General features: G+C 35.9%; 2 protein-coding genes across 2 annotated transcripts; both read right to left on the bottom strand.

The window, feature by feature from the left end:
* Positions 1 to 10,952: 10,952 nt before the first annotated feature.
* LOC128060531 (olfactory receptor 52A5-like) lies at positions 10,953 to 11,909 on the bottom strand. Its single transcript, XM_052652936.1, has one exon. The coding sequence runs from the start codon at positions 11,907 to 11,909 to the stop codon at positions 10,953 to 10,955; it is 957 nt and encodes a 318-aa protein (XP_052508896.1).
* A 10,862-nt stretch (positions 11,910 to 22,771) lies between these two features.
* LOC128059880 (olfactory receptor 52A1-like) lies at positions 22,772 to 23,710 on the bottom strand. The gene has a single exon (XM_052652149.1). It carries the CDS (start codon positions 23,708 to 23,710, stop codon positions 22,772 to 22,774), a length of 939 nt encoding a protein of 312 aa, XP_052508109.1.
* Positions 23,711 to 27,089: the final 3,379 nt, after the last annotated feature.

Genomic DNA, 27,089 nt, shown 5'->3' with positions numbered 1-27,089 from the left:
GTCATCTCTTCCAAATCGTTTTCTGAGTGCTTCCCTAGCCCCAGACAACCCTTATTTCTACTCATAATATTTAAGTTTGGAATGTATTGTAAATTGTTCTATCAAATCACCCTTTCATGCAGAATCCAGTATAGCTTCCTGACAGCTGACTCTGTATATGTTGATACTTTCCACAACTATGTGTGTAATTACTGTACAACTCTTACAAGAAGTTGAGCTTACATTGAGCTAATGTCTACCCTGTAACCACTGTCTTTCTTTTTGAACTGTATATCTTCAGATACAACTGCTGAAGATACATAGTTTTCAAATCATTTAAGATCCTCTCTCATTCAACTAAAGTATCTACAGGTCTACTCAGCATCTCCAATAGCCTGATGCTCACTGCCCTTAACCTCATGATCTTCCAAAGCAGACTCTCAAATTTATTATTACTGTCTTTGAATTGTAGTTCCTAGAACTTCAAAGTCAGACTATACCAAAATGTATTAACACTTATTTTTATGACTTGGGCTTTTATTTTTTTTGCAATTTCCATTCATTGTTTTGTACTTGTGTTTGTACTTCAAGATTTAATGACATCTCCACTTAACCTAGGACACATTCCTAACTATCCACTTGGTTTCCATAAGCAGGAGTGAGAAGTGGCCAGATGTTCTTTGCTGGTCCTAGCTATGAAAAGAAGTTATTCTGTGCAAGAGAAGGTTGTTCTTTGATGGTCTTAGTTATGAAAAACTTGCTTGGAACATCATTTTCCCTGCTGACCAAATTCATTAAACTTTTTCAATTTCAGAGAGTTATTATTATTATTATTTTACTCCATGAGACAAAGAAGGAGGGGCTAGAAGGAAATTAACATTTCTTGGGATACTCTTCTCACTCAATTTCCAGGAGACTGGATGTATCTAGTCCAGAAAGAGATGACAATGTCATCTTCATCAAAGAGAGCAATTGTGCTTCTTGGAGCACTAGAAGTTGGTATTCCTCTTATTCTCACATAGGTGACATAGAAAAGAAACACCAAGTTGGAAAGTTTCATAGAGTAGGACTCCATTCAATGACTGAGTAAATTGGCCTACTTTATCTCATGCTTTTTAAGGAAATGCAGTTGGAAATAAAGCAAAGAACTGCCTCTTCTTATTCGCTCTACTTACTTACTCTTGACCATTCAGCATCATTCCAAAGATTTCCAGGTGCATATCAGTGATATAGGCAGGGGTGCATTTGCAAATGGTAGGACAGATGGGGCTTTGTTGCTTAGCAAGTTTTGTAAGGAGCTTCCTAGGTGGCACTAGTGGTAAAGAACCCACCTGACAATACAGAAGACAGACATAAGAAATATGGGTTTGAACCCTGGGTCAGGAAGATCCCCTGGAGAAGGGCATGGCAACCTACTCCAGTATTCTTGCCTGGAGAATCCTATGGACAGAGGAGACCTGCAGGCTAGAGTCCATAGAGTCACAAAGAGTCAGACATGACTGAAGCCTCTTAGCAAGCATGCAAGCTCTGTAAGAAGTAAGACTTGCAAAGATAAAGGGAAAAAGAAGTCAGCAGTGCACGGATTGTGTACTTTCTGTCTCAAGAGATAGGAGGTTAAAGAGATAGGTCTTATCAGAAAAGGAGATTTATACTTTCCCCACAACGTCTTGATCACAGGATATGCTTAAATATATTCTGTTGCCCAGTTACTCAGTTGTGTCTCTTTGTAACCCCATGAACTGCAGCACACCAGGCTTCCCTATCCTTCACCATCCCCCATGGTTTGCTCAAGCTCATGTACGTTGATTTGGTGATGCCATCTAACCATCTCTTCCTCTGTTGTCCCTTTCTCCTTCTGCCCTCAATCTCTCCCAGGATCAGGTGGTGGTTTTTTTTTTTTTTTTTTTTTTTAATGAGTCGGCTCTTTTCATCAGGTAGCCAAAGTATTGGAGCTTCAGCTTCAGCATAGTCCTTCCGATGAATATTCAAGACTGATTTCCTTTAGGATTGATTGGTTTGATCTCCTTATAGTCCAAGAGACACTCAAGAGTCTTCTCCAACACCAGAGCTCAAAAGCATGGATTCTTATGTGGCACTCAGCCTTTCTTATGGTCCAACTCTCACATCCATACATGACTACTGCAAAAATCAGCTTTGACTGTACAGACCTTTGTCAGTAAGTAATGGCTCTGCTTTTTAATAGCTGTCTAGGTTTGCCAAGCTGTTCTTCCAAGGAGCAAGTGTCTTTTAATTTCATGGCTGCAGTCACCGTCTGCAGTGATCTGGAGCCCAAGAAAATAAAGTATGTCACTGTTTTCATTGTTTCCCCATTTATTTGCCATGAAGTGAGGGAACTGGAGGCCATGATCTTCAATTTTTGAATGTCAGCTCCCACTCTGGTTTTTGCTGACTCTATAGTGCTTATCCATCTTCAGCTACAAATAATATAATTAATATGATTTTGATATTGACCATCTGGTAATGTCCATGTGTAGAGTCGTCTCTTGTGTTGTTTGAAGAAAGTCTTTCCTGTAACAGTGTTTGCTATAACCAGTGCATTCTCCAGGCAAAACTTTGTTAGAATCTGCCCTGCTATATTTTGTACTCCAAGGCCAAACTTGACTATTCCTCCAGGTATCTCTTTACTTCCTACTTTTGCACTCCAGTCCCCTTTGATGAAAAAAAAAATTTTTTTGGTGTTAATTCCAGTGTTAAATTATGGAGTAATTTAACATTGAATACAATAGTACTTATATCCTATTTGAAAACAACTTTCTTGTCAAACCCCTATGAGCAAAGCACAGGAGAACAAGGAAACTGAAAAGTTGGAATTTAGAGCAGGAACTGTTTTACATCAAGGATAAAGCAAGGAATGTGAGCAACTCTTGCTCAAACTGGAATTCCATCACCTCCACTAGCTTTGTTCATAGTGATACTTCCTAAGGCCCAGTTGACTTCACATTCCAGGATGTCTGGCTCTAGGTGAGTGATCACACCATCATGATTATCTGGCTCATGAAGATCTTTTTTGTACAGTTCTTCTGTGTATTCTTGTCACCTCTTCTTAATATCTTCTGCCTCTGTTAGGTCCATACCATTTCTGTCCTTTATTGTGCCCATCTTTGCATGAAATATTCCCTTGGTATCTCTAATTTTCTTGAAGAGCTCTATGGTCTTTCCCATTCTATTGTTTTCCTCTATTTCTTTGCATTGATCACTGAGAAAGGCTTTCTTATCTCTCCTTGCTATTCTTTGGAGCTCTGCATTCAAATGGGTATATCTTTCCTTTTCTCCTTTGCTTTTCACTTCTCTTCTTTTCACAGCTATTTGTAAGGCCTCTTCAGACAGCCATTTTGCTTTTCTGCATTTCTTTTTTTTTTTTTTAACTCAGCAGTGGCCACAGGACTGGAAAAGGTCAGTTTTCATTTCAATCCCAAAGAAAGTCAATGACAAAGAATGCTCAAACTACCACACAACTGCATTCATCTCACATGATAGTAAAGTAATGCTCAAAACTCTCCAAGTCAGACTTCAACAGTACATGAAGCATGAACTTCCAGATGTTCAAGCTGGTGTTAGAAAAGGCAGAGGAACCAGAGATCAAATTGCCAACATCCGCTGTATCATTGAAAAAGCAAGAGAGTTCCAGAAAAACATCTATTTCTACTTTGTTGACTATGCCAAAGCTTTTGACTGTGTGGATCACAATAAACTGTGGAAACTCATGAAAGAGATGGGAATACCAGACCACCTGACCTGACTCTTGAGAAATCTGTATGCAGGTCAGGAAGCAACAGTTAGAACTGGACATGGAACAACAGACTGGTTCCAAATAGGAAGAGGAGTATTTCAAGGCTGTATATTGTCACCCTGCTTATTTAACTTATATGCAGAGTACATCATGAGAAATGCTGGGCTGGAGTAAGCACAAGCTGGAATCAAGATTGCTGGAAGAAATATCAGTCACCTCAGATATGCAGATGACACCACCCTTATGGCAGAATGTGAAGAATAACTAAAGAGCCTCTTGATGAAAGGGAAAGAGGAGAGTGAAAAAGTTGGCCTAAAGCTCAATATTCAGAAAATGAAGGTCATGGCATCTGGTCCCATCACTTCATGGCAAATAGATGGGGAAACAGTGGAAACAGTGGCTGACTTTGTTGTTTTGGGCTCAAAAATCACTGCAGATGGTGACTGCAGCCATGAAATTAAAAGACGCTTACTCCTTGGAAGGAAAGTTATGACCAACCTAGATAGCATATTAAAAAGCAGAGACATTACTTTGTCAACAAAGGTTTGTCTAGTCAAGGCTATGGTTTTACCAGTAGTCATATATGGATGTGAGAGTTGGACTATAAAGAAAGCTGAATGCAGAAGAATTGATGCTTTTGAACTGTGGTGTTGAAGAAAACTCTTGAGAGTCCCTTGGACTTCAAGGAGATCCTACCAGTCCATCCTAAAGGAAATCAGTCCTGGGTGTTATTTGGAGGGACTGATGTTGAAACGGAAACTCTAATAATTTGGCCACCTGATGCTAAGAACTGACTCATTTGAAAAGCCCCCGATGTTGGGATGTTTGAAGGCACGAGGAGCAGGGGATGACAGAAGATGAGATGGTTAGATGGCATCACCGACTCAATGGACATGAGTTTGGGTAAACTCGGGGAGTTGGTGATGGACTGTGAGGCCTGGTGTGCTGCAGTTCATCTGGTCGCAAAGAGTCGGACATGGCTGAGCAACTGAACTGAATCAAACTGGACGTGCTCAAAAAGTCCAAATTCCCTCTAGCCTTGAGGAAGAGTTTTTAAAGGCAAATTTGTGGGGAAGGCTACAGAGCATGTGACTTTCTTCTGATAGTTTGGTAGTGTGGTAACAGGATATTGTTCTAGGAATTTCAATTAGCAACCTTCTTCTTCTGGCCAGTCTGGAGTCTATGTCCATGTCAATCAAAGTTTACCATCCTCCACTTGAGTAGGGGCCTTAGTTCCCATAGTAGAACTCAAGCTATGTATCAGATTGTTATATCAGATTGTATCCTTTGAAGAGTTACTAGCAAGAGGGCTCTGCCTTATCTCCACACTTTTTCTTGACTGCTTTATTTTTGCATTCTTCCACTTCCTTTGTTAGTAGCTATTTGAATCAGCCCTTTGGAATTCAGAAAGGTCTAGGAGACTGACGCCTTCCCCTGCAAATAAGGAATAGGAGACTTGAGAGTGCTTTTGTTCCCAGGGCAGCCCCCACAAGGTCCTGCTCCATTTCAACTTGTTTGCCATGTACTGCACCAGGAAAACATTCATATATCTTTTTTTCCCCTCAAAAGTGTTATGATTAATAGAGGATACAGTAAAGAAATTAAGCATAATAACTGGAAACCTATGTAACTCAGCAGTTGTCTACTGAGAGATGTATCAATACATTTGAATTACATTTTTATACCACCTCCACTGCATTTCCCTACCCTCTTTTCATAGTTCCTAGATATTCTATACCTGATGATTATTTCCAATGTGCTTTCCTGCATTTTTAACAGCACACTCTCTCTCAGTCTATTTTCAACAATAGTTTTAACACAATAAGGTATATCTAATCTGGTGACATTACAATATTTCAACTGTCTATTATCTCTTTCACTATTCACATCTCATCTTACTATGGTTATCTGTTATGTTTTCAATTCCTTTATTCTTCTCTGGCTTCATTAGAGCTCATCCAATATGTGACTGAGTCAAAATATCCCTCAGGTTCATTCCTTCTCCCCTGCAAATGAACGTGACTGAATAAAAAATATACATACCGTAAAGAACCCAAATATTCATAAGTGAAAGGATAAATGAATTGTGGTATATCCATAAAACAAAATACTATTTAACATCAAAAAAAAGAGAACTATTGATGAATGCCTTGGAAAATAATTGAGGTAAGTGAGGGGGGGGAAAAAAAAAAGACCAAAAATGAAATTACATATGGTATTACTGCATTTGAAACCATGTATCTCTGGGACTTGATCTCAGCCAAAACCCAGATTGAGACTTGAATTCATGGTCTTTAAACTGAAGTCCCACCTGATCTTGGGACTTAATGAAGCTCAGATTCTTGATGTCTCATCAATGAATTCAGTGAGAGACAAACTGACAGGTAAGAAGTGGAATTATTTAAAGAGATTTACACTTTGCAGACAGAGTGTGTACCATCTCAGAAGATGACAGCAGCCTCAAAATATGTTGTGGCTAATTTTTATGGGATGGATAACTTCATAGGCTGAGTGGGAGGATTATTCCAACCATTTAGGGGAAGGGGTGGAGATTTCCAGGAACTGAGCCACTACCCAAGTTTTAGTCTTTGATGGCCTTGAAATTGTCATGGTGCCTGTGGGTGTGTCATTTAGCTTACTGATGTGTTACAATGAGCATATAGTGAGGCTCAAGTTCTAGTGGAAGTCAAGTCATTCATCATCTTGGACCCATTTGATTCTATCAGTTTATTTCATGTCCTCAGACTATGTGATTCTTTCAAAAGTTGTGCCTGCTCCCTTCCCTCTTGTCTCACATTTACATAAAATTCTAAAAACTCAAATTGACATTTAGTGATTTCAAATAGATATGTGGTTGCCTGAAGATGTGTACCTCGGAGAAGTCAATGGCACCCCACTCCAGTACTCTTGCCTGGAAAATCCTATGGACTAGAGGGGCCTGGAAGACTGCAGTCCATGGGGTCGCTGAGGATTGGACACGACTGAGCGGCTTCACTTTCACTTTTCACTTTCATGCATTGGAGAAGGAAATGGCAACCCACTCCAGTGTTCTTGCCTAGAGAATCCCAGGGACGGAGTCTGGTGGGCTGCCGTCTATGGGGTCGCACAGAGTTGGACATGACTGAAGTGACTTAGCAGCAGCAGAAGACGGGTATCTACCCAAGCACAGCATTATAAATGCACATGAGGAAATTTAGGAGAGTCACAGGTTGATAATGGTAATGGTCTTATGGGCTTGTGCCTATGCCAAGATTCACTGGATAGTGCATTTTAAATATGTACAGTTAGTTACATGCCATTTTTAATAATGAAGCTTAAAAATTTGCAATACTCTCTATTTCACCTACAACTAAAAAGCAATTTTAAATGAATTTTAGTCTAAATGTGAAAGAATGTCATTGTATAAGATGACTATGTTGATAAACACATGAGAGGAAAAGATCTCTTAGATCAACGTGGAAATGTTTGAAACTGTTGGCTGAAACACCTACTTTGGCCAGGCACAATGACAACCAGTTGCATGAATTATCTCACAAAGAGAGTTGCTGATAAAGGAAATGGTGCTAGCTACAAAAAACAAAACAAAACGAAAAAAACCCTAGGAAATCTAGAGAGGGGCCAAAAGGAGGAGAATGGAGATGATATGTACACCCAATTACCCATAATGCTAGAATCCATCTTGGCTACGAGATGTGTGAGCCACCATGATGATCCTTGAGTTAGAGCAAACATGGGCCAAGAAAGATAGTTGGCTGGGGCCAACCCAGAAACTAGGCCCATTACTACAGAACCTGAAATTTTGAGCCACATAATAGAGCAGTTCTTTTAGGTTCCCTTACCCTTTCTGCCCCAGCTCTCCTGCCCCAGTGCCCCTTTCCCTCTCCAATAAAGTTTCTTCTTTGTCAACACATGTGCCTCTGTTCAGATAATTCATTTCTGACTATTAAGCAAGAGCCCAATCTTGGGCCCTGAGAGCCCTTCCCCTCCCTGAATTTCTGCAACAGAAGCAACTAGCACTTAATTAAATATTTGATAATTTTGATTAATTAAGATACCTATTCTTCAAAAATATTACAAGTATTCTACAAAAAGCAGAAAATATTTTTAATGTGTATAATCTAGAAAAAGATTACATCAAAATATATAAATACCTCATAATATTAATAAAAATAGAAAAAATCCAAAAGTATCACAACATAAATATGTAAATATTTGATTTAATCTAATTATTTATTTGAAAATGATAACTAAAATCACAAAGAACTACTATTATAAATGTACCATATGGCTAAAATGATGATAAGCATATCAAATATTAGTAAAGACGTCCAGTAATAAAGGTTCTTATATTTTGCCAGTGAATATAATTGAACCAATATTTTAGAAATGCATTAAACCACTTACTAACATTGGCAGTACCCTATGAATTAGCAATAAGACTTTTAGATGCAGAAATCATCGCTCTAAGTGCACCAAGATACATATACAAGAATGTTTAAAATTGTGTTCTTCAAAATCAAATCTTCTCAATGCCCATAAACAGAGGATGGGTAAAAAAGCTGTAGTATATTCATAACATAGTACATTATGCAGCAAAGAACATGAACATGATAGATGTACAAAAAATATTCTAGTCAAAAATTCACAAGTAGAAAAACAGAAAAAAATCAATACTATGTACTTCCAATTATGTAAAATTGAAAAATCAGCAAAACTAAACCATAAGGTTTAAGAATGCATGCTTAGGTTATAAACATATATATATAAAATATATAATTACTTTAGCTATTAATATAGAGATTATCTTTAGGAAGAATGAGAGACTGTAATGGTGAAGGAACACAACGCAAGACTTGCAAGGAATGAGAAATTGTTTCTTCATCTAGAAGTTATTTTCATGAACTTTACAAAACTGGTTATTTTCACTTTTCTGTATGAGAATTATATTTCAAAAATCAAAGAAAATATATCTGCACTACACTACTATTTTCTACACAGAAAATATATCTGTGGTTATATTACTCACTTCTAATCACCTGAATCAAGTTTAAATTCTAACTATTTATTCTTATAAGAGGTAAGGTAATTACTTTGCTTGTATTTTCTCCAGAAGTGTCAATTCTTAATAATTGACCTATTTCTAATCTCCTATTTAAGAGACAAAAAATAGTTGCTCAATTATTACACCTTGTTATTGGTCTCTTTAGCTAATCATAGGCTTAAAAAACTTGACTGTTAACCCACAGTCATATTATACCCTACATACCTCATTTGAAAATTACTTTTTATGTATGATGATGTACTTTTATGGTTTATGTTGTTTGTCTTTTCTCATACTCCAGAAGATAAATAAAGCCAGGCATACTGATGCATATGGAATGTGTTTGGTTTTGTTGGTTGATACAGCTAGGTTGATTTTTCTTATTGAGCTTTTCAAATGTATGTGCTTTTTCTAGTATAATTTATGCACTTTGGCACATTTTTACACTTTATATTTTGGAATATGGTTCTCCCAATTCCTGCATAATTAATTGGTTATTGTCATCACATTCTATTTGCCTTGGTTTCTTATTCAGGGATATCACAACTTTTTATCTTCATTCTATGCACATTAGATGCTATATATAACCTCTTGGAGAGAATTCATATATTTGCTATTTTACTTCTTTTGAGAGGTGGATGTCTTCACCAGTTATTCACTATGCACTATGGTTGCCACAGCTTTTTGAAACATTTAATGCTGGAACAGATTTAAAATTAGTTAAGTTTTTGTTACTTCATTAAAGAAATTTTTGTACATCTGAGATTCACTAACATATTGCTTTATTACTTCCCTTGGTGTATTTTTCCTTTCTTCATACACCTCAGGTTTATAAAAATTTTATTAAAAACTTAGTGCAGAACTTCCCTGGCAGTCCAGGGGTTGACTCTGCCCATACAGGGGGCACAGGTTCAATCCTTGGTCCAGGGCAAACATTCCAAAGATTCCACTTGCTGCTCAGTATCTAATCTAACTGAGGTCAGTTGTAAAAGTACATTATGACACAAGTTCATTCTGCTTTATTCAACATAATTATTTATTCCAAAATAATTATCTGCTTCTGCCTTTTACATGACATGATTCCTTTTTCTTTCTTTTTCTTTTTTTTGTAGTGAAATGTTGGGTTATTTCTTTCTTTGACTATGCATTAGTTTACAACTACATATTCAGGTATCTTTCTTTGTTTACTACGTTTTTTTTTTTTTTCAAAGTTTTCTTATTACCCTAAAGTCTCTATATTTGTTGGCTTTGAATACCACTGATCAACAGCAAGAAAATGTCTTAATTGTTCATTATTCAATGCCATTTTTCTGAAGTTTGAAGATGCCTCAAGCATTACATTACTGTTGATAAAAGAACCAGTTAGACACAGTTCCTCTACTCAAGATACTTGCAGTATGAAATTTCTAAATGCAGTGAAAATGTATTTGTATATGTGTTCAATGCTAGAACTAAAGCTCCAGTTTCAAGCAAAACTCAAATTGGGTAAAATCATTCAAATATTTCTGTCTGAAAAGATGTTTTCTATTTAGATACTGATTGGATTTCTTGGATAAAAAAGGTATATTTTTTGAATATGCTTAAAATTTCTATTAACATTTTTAAATGCATGCTTTCCTGTGAAAACTCCTCAGTGTTTATAGACTTTGGACAGCATCATGCAGATTTTATATTTCTGATATTGATATTACTAATTTTAGATAGTTTATATATTCATCAGTTATTCAGAGAAAGTAGACCAAAATAGATAAGTGATTTCAAAATACCAAAATATAGATTCATAAACAAATATCAGAAAGTAAAACATAGCTAGAATTACAGCTTTGAATTGGTTTAGCAGCCTGAAAATATTGACATTTCATGGTGCTTGAAAATTACTGGAAATGAAGTGCTGTTTTCTTCAATTTTGCTGTTAATATGTGCTGCTAGAAGGGAAATTCTGGGTTTAAATAAACAGGACCAAACAAGAGTAACAGAAAAAATTTGAAATCTCAGCATAAAGGAGCTTGTTCTTTATGTGAGTAGCAAATCAAAGGTTTTAAGTATTTGAGGATTTGTTAAATTATCAGCATTTGAGCTTTAAAGATTATTTTCAGATGTAGATATTCGTTCATGATGTAACTTTTCACCATATTAAAGTTGCTACTTTAAACTAACCTAAAATCTCTACAGAAGGAGCCACTAATGATCAGGATGTCTTTTGGAGAAGATCATTTTCAGGACATGGTCACGGATTTGTTTGGTCTTCACTCCGTAGACGATTGGGTTGAGAAAAGGTGGAACTAAAAGGTAAAGGCTAGATAAAAGGATATGAATGTATGGTGGTATGTGAGAACCAAATCTGTGTGTGAAGAAAGAGAAGAAGCCAAGGAGGTAGAACTGCAGGAAGACACAAATATGAGTGATGCAGGTATTAAAGGCTTTCAATCTTGCTTCCTTATGGCGTAGTTGAAAGACAGTGACAAAGATCTGAATGTAGGACAAAGTGATAAAGCTGATGTCAAATCCTAAGATAGTGAAGGCAACAAACAGACCTAATATCTTGTTGATCCGTATATCTTCAGTAGCCAGCTTCACAATGGCCATATGCTCACAGTAAGAGTGGGAGACGACTGTGGTTCGGTAGAATTTAAGACGATATTTGATAAGCACTATGCATGGTGCTACAAGAACGACAGCCCTGAGTGTCACACCAATTCCAATGTGAGTCAGGAGTTTTTGAGAGAAGATCCTGGCATGTCTCAAGGGATTACAGATGGCCACATAGCGATCTAGGGCCATGGCCAGTAAAACACCTGATTCGGTTGCCTGGAATGAGTGAATAAGCCACATTTGTAGAAGACACGCATCAAAGGAAATCTCTGTCAAATGAAACCAAAAGATGCCTAACATTTTGGGGAGAATACATGTGCTAAGTGCAATGTCTGTGGCCCCCAACATGGCCAGAAAAATGTACATTGGACTATGAAGGCTATTTTCATATTTGATTATCACTAAAATTAATGTATTCCCAATCACTGCCATAAGGTACATGAAACAGAATGGAATTCCAATCCAACACTGCACTGACTGCAGGCCAGGAATCCCCACGAGTGTTAGTACAGAGGGCATGAAGACTGAGCCATTGGGTCTGAGCATGGTGATCTGAGTGGTAGAATCAAGAAGTGCTACTTCTATGTCATCTTTTAATTCCTGTTAAAACTGCAAAATTAAAAATTAGAATGAGTTATTTTGCCAAAATATACTTTAGTTAGATTAGGAGGATACCATCTTACTTTCTCTGCCCAGTGACTCCTCTCTAATTTTCCATCTCTTTTCTCAAAGTCTTTAAGTAACCAATCATCAGATTCTATGTTTCTGCATGCTTTTAATTTTTTCAGTGAGAAAAATTAAGTGGACTGTATGGCTTCTTTCTGGTCCATGACTACTGAAAGAAATTCCCCTTAGCTTGTGCTTTTGTGCATGCTAATCATCAGAGCTTTCTTTTTTTTTTTGGTCACCTACCAATTGGAATTGAGGGCAAAATTCATCTAATTCAAAGTAATGAATTTGAAGACTAGACTGTACCTAGCTCCAGCATGAAGGATCTATAGTAGTGGTAAATCATTCTGTTTGGTCATAATCAGAAAGCAAGTTTGATTAGAATATTTTTCAGTTTTGCAGCTCGCTATTTTTTTTTTTTCTCTTAAATTGGTTTCTTCTTGGCCAGATCCCTCTGAAATACACTGTCTCCAAGTGCTTTAAACTACTTATTCAAACTTTCAGTGTTTTCTCCAAAATGAGCCACACGTCTTTACCTTCCTCTACTTAAGCTCTCAGAAAATATATCCATTACTTTTAAAAGTCATGGATGTTATCCCCTTATCCTTGGTAGTTCCTTTAAGATTTGTTCTCACTATGCCCTACTATGTACATATCATTTGTATTCAATTTCAAGTGTCAACCTAAGTCTTCTGTTCTTCTCCCTCTTTACCAATAATCATTAAGTCTGAAAATCTATTTTATTTTTCTTATTTGCAATAACATGAGAACTTGTTTTAAATGTAATGTTTCCTTTACTTAGAGCCCTATGCATCTAATAGCCACTCAAAATACAATTTCTGTAGTTAACATTTTTCTTTTACACAATTGTATTTCATAGGACCAAATTCAGCTCCTTATTTGTCTCTGCCCTTCAGTAGTTACTTCATTCATACACTATTTGCTTTCAGGACCTCCTATAAGTGACTTTGTCTTATCATTTTCCAAACTCTCTGTGGTTTTTCCAGGCTGCCAATTCCTTACTATTTCTTCTGTGAATACATGTATACTGATATGTGTGTGTTTAACCCCAAGAAAAGCAAAATATTAATTTACTAATTAGTATTTTTTTGACTAATTGTAAAGCTCCTTGTTGGAACCATTAAAGCAAATATAAAACAACAACTATGAGAAAGTCCTAAAACAACAGATTTGGAATAAGAAAAATCTCTGCTCATATTCTTTCCATCATCCTTCAAGTTGTCTCCCCTGATAAGCTTAGATTTTCTCACAGACAAAAAGATATATCTATCCTGCTGCTGCTGCTGCTGCTGCTGCTAAGTCGCTTCAGTCGTGTCCGACTCTGTGCGACCCCGTAGATGGCAGCCCACCAGGCTCCGCCGTCCCTGGGATTCTCCAGGCAAGAACACCAGAGTAGGTTGCCATTTCCTTCTCCAATGCATGAAAGTGAAAAGTGAAAGTGAATTCGCTCAGTCATGTCCAACTCTTAGCGACCCCATGGACTGCAGCCCACCAGGCTCCTCCGTCCATGGGATTACCTGAGGTCAATTGCAAGAGCAATAAGCAATTTGTTGCTTTATTTTTCTTAAAACTTATTCCTCTATGAACAAGGCTTTCCTTTTGGACACTCATGTTTAGGAATTCTTCTTGGAGTAAATACACAATATACCAAAGCAGATGTTTTTCAAATCAGAAATTAACATTTGAGAAGTTTATTTCCTAATGATTTTATTAAATACATATTAATTAAGCGTCCACTATAATCAAAGTATCATTTACACCAACTATAGAACAAATATCAATGTATTTATCATATAACTATGAAGTACTTACATTGTGCTGAGTGCTTGAAACTCAAAACGTAGTGTCAAACATTGTTAAATAAGTATTATATTATTTTTTTGAGTTTGTAAATTTTTAATTTTTTAAAATTTCCTCTATTATATTGGCATCATTACCCTATTTTATTAATGAAAAGCTCAGACTTATTAATCTATAAATAAATATTTGTTGTTGTTCAGTCGCTAAGTCATGACTGACTCTTTTGCTACCCCATGAACTGTAGCCCTCCTCTGTCCATGGGATTTCCCAGGAAAGTTGCCATGGAGTGGGTTTCCATTTCCTCCTTCAGGGGATCTTCCAACCCAGAAATTGAACCCTCATCTCCTGCACTGAGAGACAGATTCTTTGCCAGTGAGCCACCAGGGAAGCCCATAAGTAAATGAACTTAGTTCTAAATTATATGGGATATTGATCTAGGTAAAAAAAAAAAAAAAAAAGTAATTTGTGTCTTCTGAGAGTTTACAGCTATAATTCAGTAAATATTAGGAGATACATTCAGAGTACAGCTAAATCAGGATAAATTGTATTAAAATACACTAAATATTTCAATAAGATTGTTCCTCTCAGGATCTGAAAGAAGACAACTCTTAAGTTAGCTTCTTAATTTACCAAATAGTTTTACTAGATACATTATAGTACATGTTTATTAGATGCTACTTGTCTGGCATAGGACCCCACTTGGAACATCATGGTATCCATATACTTCCTAACAATCTCTATGGTTTGACTCAAAATTATAGGCTACTCTCTTTAACCAGAATATTTGAGAGATTTAACATGGCTGTATAAGGAATACTTGACCCAGAGAATCCATAAAACATGGAAGCCATAGCTCTAGGTAAGTTAATATTGTGAATAATTGCAGAAAGGAAAGTGAGCAAAAGAGAAGAGAACAGTAAACAAATGAGCAGATACAGAAATAGAAAAGTGTGCCTTCAATCTAAAAGACAATATCTCTTATGAAAAATGTAGTTACCTTTCCAGATGATAGTTTTAGATTCCTAACGAGAAAGAAAATTCTTGTTTTATGGAGAAGACAAATAATTTAAACATGAAATTATTTTCTCTGCCCTTTGACCTCTTCTCTCCCCCTCGATTGCATTGTTTATCTGTCTTAAGCATCAGACCAAACTAGCCCATGAGCAGAAATACCTGCTTCATTAGAAAGAACAATACTCTCCTGACACCACAACTCCTTAAAAGGTAACATTCCTTCTTAATCTTATAAGGGGTTGCAATGACCCACCATCTTGTTCTTGGAGACCTGGATTATATAAACTGTCAATAATACATCATTCAAAGTTCAACTTTCTTTGCCCTAAAATTTATATAACTGTGCTTTCATTTCTAATAGGGGGAACAGTCCACAGATTTTTCTGAGATGTTGTTCCTGAATTATAATCTTAAATTTGGCCCAAATGAAATTTTAAACTTGCTTCTTAGATTAATTTTTTCATTGACTCTAACTTCATGAGTCCTAATGACAGTTTTCTGGGGCAGTGTTTCCTAAGCATGGTACAATTACCAAGGTATGTTGATGTTTAGTTGCTAAGTAGTATCTGACTCCTTGTGACCTCGTAGACTATGGCCCACTATGTTCCTCTATCTGCAGGATTTCCCAGGGAAGAATACTGGAGCGGGTTGCATTTCCTTCTCCAGTGGGTCAGATCTTCCCGACCCAGAGGTTGAACCTAGGTCTCCTACATTGCAGGCGGAGTCTTTACCACTGAGCCACCAGGGGAGCCCACCAAGGCATAGGTCAGATAAATTTTTGTTTTGGGGTAGTTCTCTGCATTGTAGAGGTTTACAACCTCCCTATTTCTTACACATTAGATATCAGCAGCTCTTTCTCATCTTGGCACTCAAAAGGTATTTAGATGTCACCAAATAGCCCATAGATGTATAGCGAAAAGCACATCACCCTGGTTGCTAAACATTATTATACAGTTATACAGAAAAAGCACTTTTCAATTAAAAAAATGAAAGATTATGTACCTTTAATCAAAATGGGCAGAATAAATTGCCTATGAAGGAGAATACTTTTTCAGTAAAAATTACTAGATAAAAGAGACTGAGACAGGCACAGTTAGAGAAAATAGTTTATACAAAAATCACAAGAGCATGTGATATATGGTGACATTGTCTCCATATAAATATTTTTCAGATACAAATCATTTCATAAGGAGAAATGATGGCTAAAAAAGGAAATAATATCAAATGTAAAGTGTTTTAAACCAAATGATTTTATATTTTTTGTAGAAGGACACTTTTTTTGGAAGGTAAAGAATTCACTCTGTTGGCAGTTTGATGAATGGCTTGTAAGATGTGGCAGCTAAGTGTAAAGAGACCCAGTCAGAATATTACTTGTGATAGTCCATACATTGCATTATGAAGTGTCATGGTATAGCAAAAGAATAACAAGGAATAACAAGGAATTCTGACTTTATGTAGCAGAAATTAAGGAGAGATGAGGCTAAAGAAGCTTTTTCCTTGAGAATTTCAGCTATGAATGACAAAAGAAAAGCTGAAAGGAACTCTGTGTATACAAATGTAAGTAGATTTAGAAGACTGAGGAAAGGTATCTTAAGCTCTTGAAATTCATAAGCCAGGGTAGATATACCTGGATCATTTTTACAGCATAAAACATGAATTATTATTGTTACAACTCAAATTTTGAATCAGCTGAATTTCAAGATGTAAAAGATTTAAGGAATTCAGGGCTCTAACGCCACACTTTCTACGATCTCAGGAATCTTTCCTCTATAAACTCTCGGACATTCACCCACCCGTCTCTGTCTCAAGTCCTCATCAATATAGAGGACTGTTTGTTTCTAAGATAGCGTGCCACATTTCAGGACAGCTCCAAATGTCAAATAGATATTCTTTATAATGAGTCTTAAATGGCTTCCTTCTTAATTTCTTCTTAAAGTCCTAAATCTGCAATTCAATGATATATAATAGCCATGGGTTATGGCAGTTAATTGCCCAAGATCTGCAGTCAGCCAAGAGAGTTTAAAATCTGGATGCTGCTACTTACGTTTGCCTTCTCTGCACCGTTATAAAACTTTGATTTGTATCAATTTCTTTATTTCTAAAGCAACACTCAAAGATAGAAACTAATTACCATGTGACTTTGATTATTAATGACAAAATCCATCTAAGTAGTTGGAAGGAAACATAAAATGTATTGATCTGTCAATAAATGCCAGTTATTAAACAATGCACATTTATATTCTCAAAAATAACTTGTGATATTTAATGAACACTTTATCTAAATAAGTGTTTCTACTGAATTACTTGAAGGACAGGTTTTTCCTCCATTTTTTCCAGTGTGAATGTGAAAGTGAAAGTCACTTAGTCGTGTCCGACTCTTTGTGACCCAGTTCGTGGATTTCTCCAGGCTAGAATATTGGAGTGGGTAGCCTTTCCCTTCTCTAGGGGATCTTTCCAACCCAGAGATCGAACCCAGGTCTCCCTCATTGCAGATGTGTTCTTTACCAGCGGAGCCACAAAGGAAGCCCAAGAACACCGGAGTGGATAACCTATCCCTTCTCCAGCGGATCTTCCCGACCCAAGAATTGAACCAGGATCTCCTGCATTGCAGGCAGATTCTTAACCAACTGAGCTATCAGGGAAGTAAACATGTATAATTTCCTGACCTTTTAACAAATAAGTTTTCCATTAATCTATCAACACAGATACCAATCTCTAAATATCCTTCTTTTTCAACTTCATTTTAAAATTTGTTACCAAGTGTGGCTAAGTGATTCAGATATGTTGTGAAAAGCATGAGACACACCTCTCTGGTGACTAAACACTCAGCTACTGTAAGATTGTATTACTTTTTTTTTTTTACATTCTGGAATTGGAGTGTATGACATATACATCTTTTTGAAACCAATCCTCCAATTTCCCATACTCAGTGCAGAATCTCAAACGCAAAGACTTACCAGGGATCATCTGTGGTAATACAAATAGAAACTAAAAAGTAGAAAATGTTCTGACATTTCAGATAGTGAAGAGTGAATGCTTTATACTATAGGATGCACCTGGGTATTGGTTTTCACAAATCCCTGGTGAGCTTTCAGGTTCACTGGAGACAGGAATGAAAAAGAAGGCACATTCAGAACATATAAGATTTGTCTCTAATAGCTGGTTGTGCATCTAAAAAGTTCTCAAACTTTGGTTTCACTTTAGGACTGGGAACCAAAATGAACCTCCCTCTAAAAATTCCTAAGAGGATAGTGCCTCAAGACAGCACAAAACAAGTCAGTGATATTTATTTACAAAAATAATGAAACAATAAAGGTAAAACAAACATCTTGAAATGTTCAAAATAACCATCCAAGACATGCTGACAGAGAAGTAAATCTATATATATATATTTGTAATCTAATTTTAGTCAGAGAAGCACTGACTTGTTTAGTCCCATGACTGGGGCGGACCTGGGAACATTCACCTCAGAGCCTCAGCTAGCAGTCATTTTCTGAGCTTTGTCTATGTAAAATTTGGGACACAAATCAATCCCATATCCAAACCAGCTCTCACCAAATTAGCCCAGTTATGTTCAGAATTGATATGAAAGGATGGTATATATTTTAAAAAATTTTAGTGTCTAAAATTGATGTCAGTTTCCACATGAGAGTTATTTATTTGGTTGAAAGAAAGGTTTGTGCCTCACAATAGTGTTTTTTTAAGTTTCAGTATCAAGAAGAGAAAGGAACAAACGTTGATTCACTGAAAAGAATAAAAGAGAGTGGATTACCAGATGACCATACTTGAAGTCACACTGGTTTTGTCCTGTATCATTGGGTTAGGCACTATTTATTAGTTGTGTTCCTTTTGAATTAAAAGACTCTCTGACTTCATCCTCTATTAAACTGCCATAAAATTATCATCATCCTAGAAAAAGCAATGGGCTTCCCTGGCAGCTCAGACTGTAAACAATCTGCCTGCAAAGCAGGAGACCTGATTTTGATCCCTGAGTCTGGAAGATTCCCTGGAGAAGTGAATGGCAACCCACTCCAGTATTCTGGCCTGGAGAATTCCATGGACAGAGGAACCTGGTGGGCTACAGTTCATGGGGCCGCAGTCAGTCACGATTGAGCAACTTTCACTTTCAGAAAAAGCACTGGTATAGGATTGTGAGCAGATATACAGGTAACCAGCTCAGCCTGGATCAGAGTGTGTGTGTGCCTTCGCCACTGGGCACTCAGTGATTCACATGAGCAGATTGGAATCAGCTATAGCTGAGAATCTGCACCAGAAAAAATAAAACACAAAACCAGTACCTATCAGGGTGCCAATAGCCCACTGAAGTGACAGGTGAACCCATGATTAAATGAAATATTTTCAGGAAAATCAAGAATTACTGCTTTTCAGATAGTACATGAAGTAGATGGAGTTGAGGACCACAGAGTCTGAAGTCTATGCACTACTCTTTATATATATTGCAATGGCTAATATGGACCTATTGAATGACTCCCAATATACTTTTAGAAAATATGCAAAAACTGTTTGAACCTGAAGCCATCAAAGTGCTGTAGAATGTTAGAGGCATATATATTCTTATATATTACTTAGTTAAAATCTGTTAGAACAGTGGGGGAAAATATGTTTTCTCAGTGATGTGATTTTTTTTGTTGTTTTGTTGACACATGTATTATAGTTCCTTTGAACTCTGAATATCAATAAGAAATTTTCCAAAGCATTTTTAATAGAAATGTATGCCTTTGTGAAATAAAGCAAATTTTCAGAAAAGGCACTTATTTCCCAATTTAAAAAAAAATAGAGAAAACAATTTAAAAACATAACCAGTTAGAAATTGAAATCAAATAGCTTTACTACAGATGGCTAATAAAACTCATCAAATAAGAAGAAACATGATTAAATGAAATGTGAAAAATAAAAATAAAAATGAGAAGGGTCTGAACATGCCTATAGCTTTTGTAGAATTGTCTGAATGAAGATGGTGATCCTTACCATTCAGAGAGAGAAGGATCATGAAAAAGCTTATTTGGCCAGATATCTGCTTACTGCAAGAGCATATTCAGGTACAACATACAATAGAATATCATTTAAGCATAAAGGTAAATGACATGCTTACTTATGTTCAATCCAAAAAAACCTTGAGAACATTATTCTAAGTGTTCTCTTAGTCCATTATTCTTTCTTTCTTATCTTTAACTATCTTACTAAGAACGGTACATTAATTGATAGGTAGACATCTTTCTTATCTTCATTTCTTATCTTATCTCATTCATTATTCTTTCTTTCTAAGAAGAAAGCCAGACGTACAAAGCCAAATATTGTTTCATTGCACTTATATGAGATGTTCAAGGTAGTGAAAGCACAGACACAGAAAGTCAATGAATGGTTGCCCTGTAATGGGGCAGGAGAATGAGAAGTACCTGCTAAGGGGAGTGGAATATCTTTATTAGGATGGTGAAAATGTTCTGGAATTTGATAGTAGTGTTGGGTGTGCAATTTTTTTTAACATATCAAAAACCAGAGACTTGTACTCTTTAAAGGGTGAGTTACATGGTATGTGAATTGCATCTCAATGAATTAAAAAAAAATTTTGAGTCAGTATGTTATAGAAAGAACGTACTAGAAAAATTACTAGATGCATATTTTTAAATTTAGGATATGCCAAATAAATGTGGTGACATGAATTGATCATCAAAAAGGCAGCTAAGCTCAAATGTAATTGTTAAATATTCATTCAGGGGAGAAAGGTTATATGGGAATTCTTACTTTTTACCTATTTTTTTGGTAAAACTTAAACTGTTCTAAAAATAAAGTGTAGAAATTAAAGATAATTTAAGAGTAGGAATAATTATTCTACAACTATGAAAATATTATCTTATTAAATTATTTGTGTATGATACACCTCTTCTTCCACATGTTTTTTAGTGCATGCCTGCTTAGTCATTCAGTCACGTCCAACTCTTTGCAACCCCTTGGACTGTAGACTGCCTAGCTCATCTGTCTGTGGAATTTTCCAGGAAATAATACTGGAGTGGGTCGATATTTCCCACTCCAGGGAATCTCCCTGACTTGAGATTGAACCTGCATCTCTTGTGTCTCCTGCACTCGCAGGGGAATTCTTTACCATTGTGCCACCTGAAAAGACTTTGTCTTCTTTAGGAAATCATGCAGATTATCCTATTGTGAAAGTACATTCTCATTATGAAAGTTGCGGTAGAATTTTTGTGCATTCATTTTCTAAATCCTCAGCAATATGTATTTGTTCATATTTAAAATGTTTCATATATGTGTAGGTCAGGAGTATACATATAAATTATGCATGAGATCTATATGAAAAAAGAAGTTACATACAGAGTAAATATTGTGATACATGTCATGAGAGCTATTGGAAAGGATAGAGACAGAAAGGAAAATGGTCTAAATTCCTTAAAGGAAATGTCTAAGTTCCAAAAGCAGGAGAGCACTCAGCACATAAAAAAAACTACACATATTGATATACATAATCAGGAATAAGACACAGATTCATCAAGAAATTTCTGTTGAAAAATCCACAGCATTTGTATGAAAAATGCCAGCAAATAAAAGATGAAAAAGATATTATTTGCTTCTTCATAGGCTCTTTTGTAAGGTTTAAAAAAAAGAATAAGATGATCCCTTGGAGGAGGAAATGGCTACCCAATCCTATATGCTTGCCTGGAGAATTTCATGGACAGGGGAAGCTAGTAGACCACAATTTAGGGGGTTTCAAAGAGTCAGACACAACTAAACATGCTCACACACACAATAGAGAGAAGGTAATTTATTTGAGAATTTATTTTAGAAATAATTACTGAGAGCTGTCATTTTATAGAACTGAGGACAACAGCAAAAGCACATGATGTTTCTGCCTTGGTTGAGTGAGTAAATAATGGTAACCATTCTAAATTGAGAATATTTTTCAAAAGTACTTGATAAAAATACAATTTATCCTGATGTGCAATATTTTTCAAGAATAGTACAATAAACTCCCTTATAAAATTTACCCAAGGTCACAAATGATTTTTCACTTTCCCCCATTTTGCTTTATTACTCAACAAATGACTAGATAGATGGATTGATAGGTAGATAATTAGATATATTATTTTTCTGAAGTGTTTTTTTTAGAGATATATTATTCCTTTACACCTAACTATTTTATTATATATTTCCCTGGGAAAAAGGTTATCTATTGCATAGCTATAGTAGTATTGCCAATATTGGGACATTTAGTACTAAAGACATATCACAGTCTAAGTAGTAGTCCATATTCCAAATTTGAAAATAGTTCAAAAACTTCTATATCTTTATTTTCTTGCCCTAAATCCAATTCAGATACACAGTGCATTTAATATTCATGTCCTTTTAGACTTCTTTAACCTATAGCAATTTCTCTGACTTGATACATTTTCTCTTTTGTTTTGTTTCATTTCTGAGAATTCATTAACTTAATATTTTAAAACTTTGTGTTGAAGTCTAATGTATGCATAGAAATATGTTGCACAACTTAAATAATTTTTCACAAAGTAGGCATAAATATGTAACAACCCAACTGAAGAAGAGAATACATTACTTGCACCTAGAAGCCCGTTTCTGAATTGTTCATTATATCACCATTTCTGCAAGTAAAGGGAAAGATGTATGCTCACAATTTCCCTCTTTTATGATTCTTACTCTCATTACAGAGGTAGAGTTCATAATCCTATTAACAGACAATTGACATGTGCTAATAGGATCCTAAAACCAGCTAACATGCTGGCAGATTAAAAACAACAACAAATATAGCAAACAGAAAACTCAAGAATCTCAACTAGCATGTTGTTTTATTATGTTGTGAAATACTGTTACCATTCACAAAAAGTAAAACAGCAAAGTATTATTTATGGTAAATTTTACAAACGGAACATTTTTACCATTTGGATACGGATCTGCTTTGTCTTTGCACCATAGACAAGTGGATTGAGAAATGGAGGGACCAGCAAGTAAATGCTAGAAATGAGAATATGGATAAAAGTGGGGATGTGAGAACCAAACCTATGTGCAAAGAAAGAGAAGAAGGCAAGGATGTAGAACTGGAGGAAGACACAGATGTGAGCGATACAAGTGTTGAATGCTTTCAACCTAGCCTCCCTCTGGGGCAAACGAAAAACTGTGATAAATATCTGTATATAGGACAATGTAATGAAAGAGAGATCAAACACAGCAATGTTGAAAGCCACAAATAAACCATAGATTTTGTTGACCCGGATATTTCCTGTAGCCAGTTTCACAATGGCCATATGCTCACAGTAGGAGTGGGAGATGACTGTTTTGTAGTAAAATTGCAATCGGAATTTTATCAGTACTAGGCAAGGGGCTACAAGAAGGGCAGCCCTGAGTGTTACTGCACTTGCTATTTGAGAAATGAGGTGGGGAGTGAAGATGGCAGCATGTCTGAGTGGATAACAGATGGCTACATAGCGGTCCAGGGCCATGGCCAGCAAGATGCCTGACTCTATGCCCTGAAATGTGTGAATGAGCCACATTTGAAGCAAGCAGGAGTCAAAATATATCTCTGGTATGTGAAACCAGAAGATTCCAAGCATCTTGGGCACAACACTGGTAAGAAGTGCCATATCAGTTACTGCTAGCATGCCTAGGAAAATGTACATGGGCTCATGGAGGCTGGGTTCTGATTTGATGATGATCAGAAGCAAAGAATTTCCAATTATAGCAATGAGATACATAATACAGAATGGAATCCCAATCCAACACTGCACAGACTCTAGGCCTGGGATCCCTATTAGTGTCAACACAGAAGGCATGAAGACTGTGATGTTGGAAATGTACATAGTGTCCTAGGGTCTCCTGATGCAAACAAAGGAATATCTCAGTCAGTGCTGCTTCCTCTTTTAATTCCTATTTTCATCCAAAGTCACAATATTGAATGCATGATTTTTGCTAGAACACTAAGATCATGTCATCCACCTCATTCAAATATAGGAGGTAAAAGAAAGATCCATAATGATACATCATTTTTTAAAGACAGACATCCGCAAGCCCTAAAAATGTGATTTGCCACTGCATTAGATAGAACCAGTCAAATTCCTGAGTAAGGGGATCAACTACTGACTCGTCCGTTATTTCACTTCAGACCTGTGGACAAAAATAATACGCTGTTTATTTTGCTGGCAGTTACATTTTAGGCAGAGGGTGATAATTTGCTCTATATTCCACATTCCAATTTCTGCTTTAGTACTCTGTTATTGTCTCTTGTTTCTCAGTCTAAAACAGTCAGTTTGGACTGGCAAAAACTCAGACTTGACCATTATTAGTGCAGAATGCTATCCACAAAAGAGGATAGACCTAGATAAGCTTGTCACCTGAAACAAAAATATATTTGTTTATGTAGTGATCTATATTATATTTCTCTATTGAAGACTGGATATCTTTCAGAAGAATGTGAAGGAAGAGTTTTAGAAAAGATCACTCAAATCCAAAGTTTCTTGCCCCCTTTTTACATTTCTAGTAAAATTGCATTAGATTTGCCTATATTTCCAACAGCTGAAATAACTAAGTTTTTGTGTTTAAAAATGAATAAAATACATTACTGAATACACATACAAAATAAGTAGAGTGGAAGGACCTTTAGGAAACAAGAAACTCAGAGTAGCAACTGAATAGAGAGGTAAGAGGACTCATTCTTAATGGTCTAAGGATACAAGAACCTGGGTAAATGTAAATTTAATAGAGTCTTCTCTTTTGAGTTTAAACCTTTCAGAGCTGTCATTAGCATGAGATTTGACTAATCTAAGCTCATTGATTTTTCATTAAAAATAGATAGTCTGAAACACTTGAGCCATTTTTTCTGAGCTCAGGTATACCTGTGGCGGATTCATGTTGATGTATGGCAAAACCAATACAATATTGTAAAGTAATTAGCCTCCAATTAAAATAAATAAATTTATATTTTAAAAAATTCAATAGAAAATGAAGGGATGGAAGGAAATGCTCCTTAAAAGATGTCAAATATAGAACTACACACAGGAGACAGAAAGCTCACCTCAGGATTTCAGAAATGTTTAAGAAGAGAAATTTAGAACAAGTGAAAAAATGTAATCATTACTCAATTCACTGAGAAATGATTTTTTTGAAAACTTTTTACCCATTATATCAAATTTGCTAACCTGATCAAAGAGTCAGACACAACTGAGTGACTGAACTGAACTGAATTGAACCTGATTAAAATCATTCCCTGTTAATCACCGCATATTTTAAATCAAGAAATTATCAAACTGAACATTATAGAAATGTTTGTAAGTTTGTGAAAATAGGGTTAGGTTTTTTTCATTCTTTCATAGACTCTCCAATAAAGTTGCTTCATGTAAGTAAACTCATGATCAGTTAACCCTACACTGAATGTCAACAAATGGGGCAGTAATGCAGGAAGCAGCTGTGGTTCCTGCTGCCAAACCACAAATGGAAGACTGAAGAGGTCATTCTAATGCTATAGCTTGTATCAGTTGACATATATTTATGATAGACTAGTCATTAAAATAAACAATTGGATATCCATAGGTCTGCTCCCCAATGACTAATCATATATCAATCCATGCATACTTGACTCTAACAATAGTCAAGTTGTTCTTTCTAAAACATTTTCAGAATGAGAATGGAAATCCACAGTATTTAACTTTCTGAAGAAGTAGGAGCAATATTTCAGCATGATCTGATAATTACAGATAGAGGAATGGCAGGTGGGAAGTACATAATTGACTGCAGAGTTGACTGGATGAAGTGATTACTATTGAAAAAGCTGACAATGAAACATTACAGAGGTAAACTTGGGAACAGTGAGACTTACTTGCTAATTGTTGAGTGCCCATTCTGCTTTTAGCAGATATCTGAAAAGTATTGTCAGTTCTTCATATTGACATCTCTCATTTATAACACACTGACTCTGCTTATTCCTGTGTGTTATGTGTTCTCAGTCCCTCTTCATTCTATTTGGACTCCCTGTAACAGACACAGTCAATGTCAGGAACGCGAATCCATTTGGTGCTGGGGCCATCTGCGATGAGTAGCTATCTCTGGGCTAACCTTTCATGTTTTTTCTCTTGTCTCTGTAATAGCCATATTCCATCTTTTGTAAGTTTGTCTGAGATCATGTTTTTGCATTCATTCTCTAATAAAACCAAAGGCAATATCTGTAATACTTGGAGGCATAGCATCAATTTATTCAGATTGAATTGAAGAAGAAAGCTTCATTAGTTTAACATTCTCTAATAAATGTGCTGAGAAAGAGGATTTATAAACATACAATGAGGGGTTTATTAGCCACCAGGTAAACCACAAGGGACCCACCAAATTTCAGTTATGTCCTCTTGGGTTCATCCACACTTAATATCCCTGATATTATTACTACAACTTACAGATATCTCCTTGCTCTTTTTTTTTCTCTTGCATAAAATTCTAAATAATAGATATTTATTTACACCAGTGTTCATTTAATAAGCTGAGTTCTTTTTCTGCCTTCCTCGTTTCTCAAAGGAAAAAGCAAACATAAAGTCTAGTACTATTATAGACATGTTTCTTTGCCAATGAATTCTGCTTAAGTAAATTACCTGGAATACTTCCTTTCAATCAGACAATTTGGGAAGAAAAATCTGTATCCATTATGTTCTTTTATTATGCACTTATTTTCTGCAGTCTCACTCCTTTGATTTGTATTTTATTGAGACTATTTTTGTACATTCAGTAATTTTTTTTTTTTTTTTTTGGTGAATTTCTCAGAGTGACCAATTGTGGTGCACATTTCTAAATCCTACCAGTTGGAGTTCTGAGTAACTGGTTGCACACATGACTATATTTTTTCCACCCCTCCATTTATACCTTCCCTTCTGTTGCTCATCTCTTCCTTCAAAAGAAGTTGTTATGTGTGTCAGATATATGAAGGAATCACTTCATGTTCTGTTAATGAAGAAAAGTATTGCTTCAAATTTTTGGAAATGCAGAGAGATGAATTAGTATAACTTTTATCATGTGTGCAAGTAATAAATTCTTAGAAAATCTTATGCATATGATACCTTTCTCTTTGACATATTTTACCCAGTTTCTAGACTTTATTATATGTAACTAACCTTTAGACATACTTGATGTAATTTGGATATGTTGGCAAATTTAGGACAAATCTTTTCTGTGGGCTGGAGGAAAGTACTGACAATGGATTTC

The sequence above is a fragment of the Budorcas taxicolor genome, chromosome 15 (assembly GCF_023091745.1).
Source record: "Budorcas taxicolor isolate Tak-1 chromosome 15, Takin1.1, whole genome shotgun sequence".
Lineage (NCBI taxonomy): Eukaryota > Metazoa > Chordata > Mammalia > Artiodactyla > Bovidae > Budorcas > Budorcas taxicolor.
This window is presented reverse-complemented; position numbering and strand designations above follow the sequence as displayed.

What these genes read in the sequence shown, in the direction of transcription:
- LOC128060531 (XM_052652936.1), bottom strand. Translation starts at nt 11,909, where the DNA reads ATGCTCAGACCCAATGGCTCAGTCTTCATGCCCTCTGTACTAACACTC.
- LOC128059880 (XM_052652149.1), bottom strand. Translation starts at nt 23,710, where the DNA reads ATGTACATTTCCAACATCACAGTCTTCATGCCTTCTGTGTTGACACTA.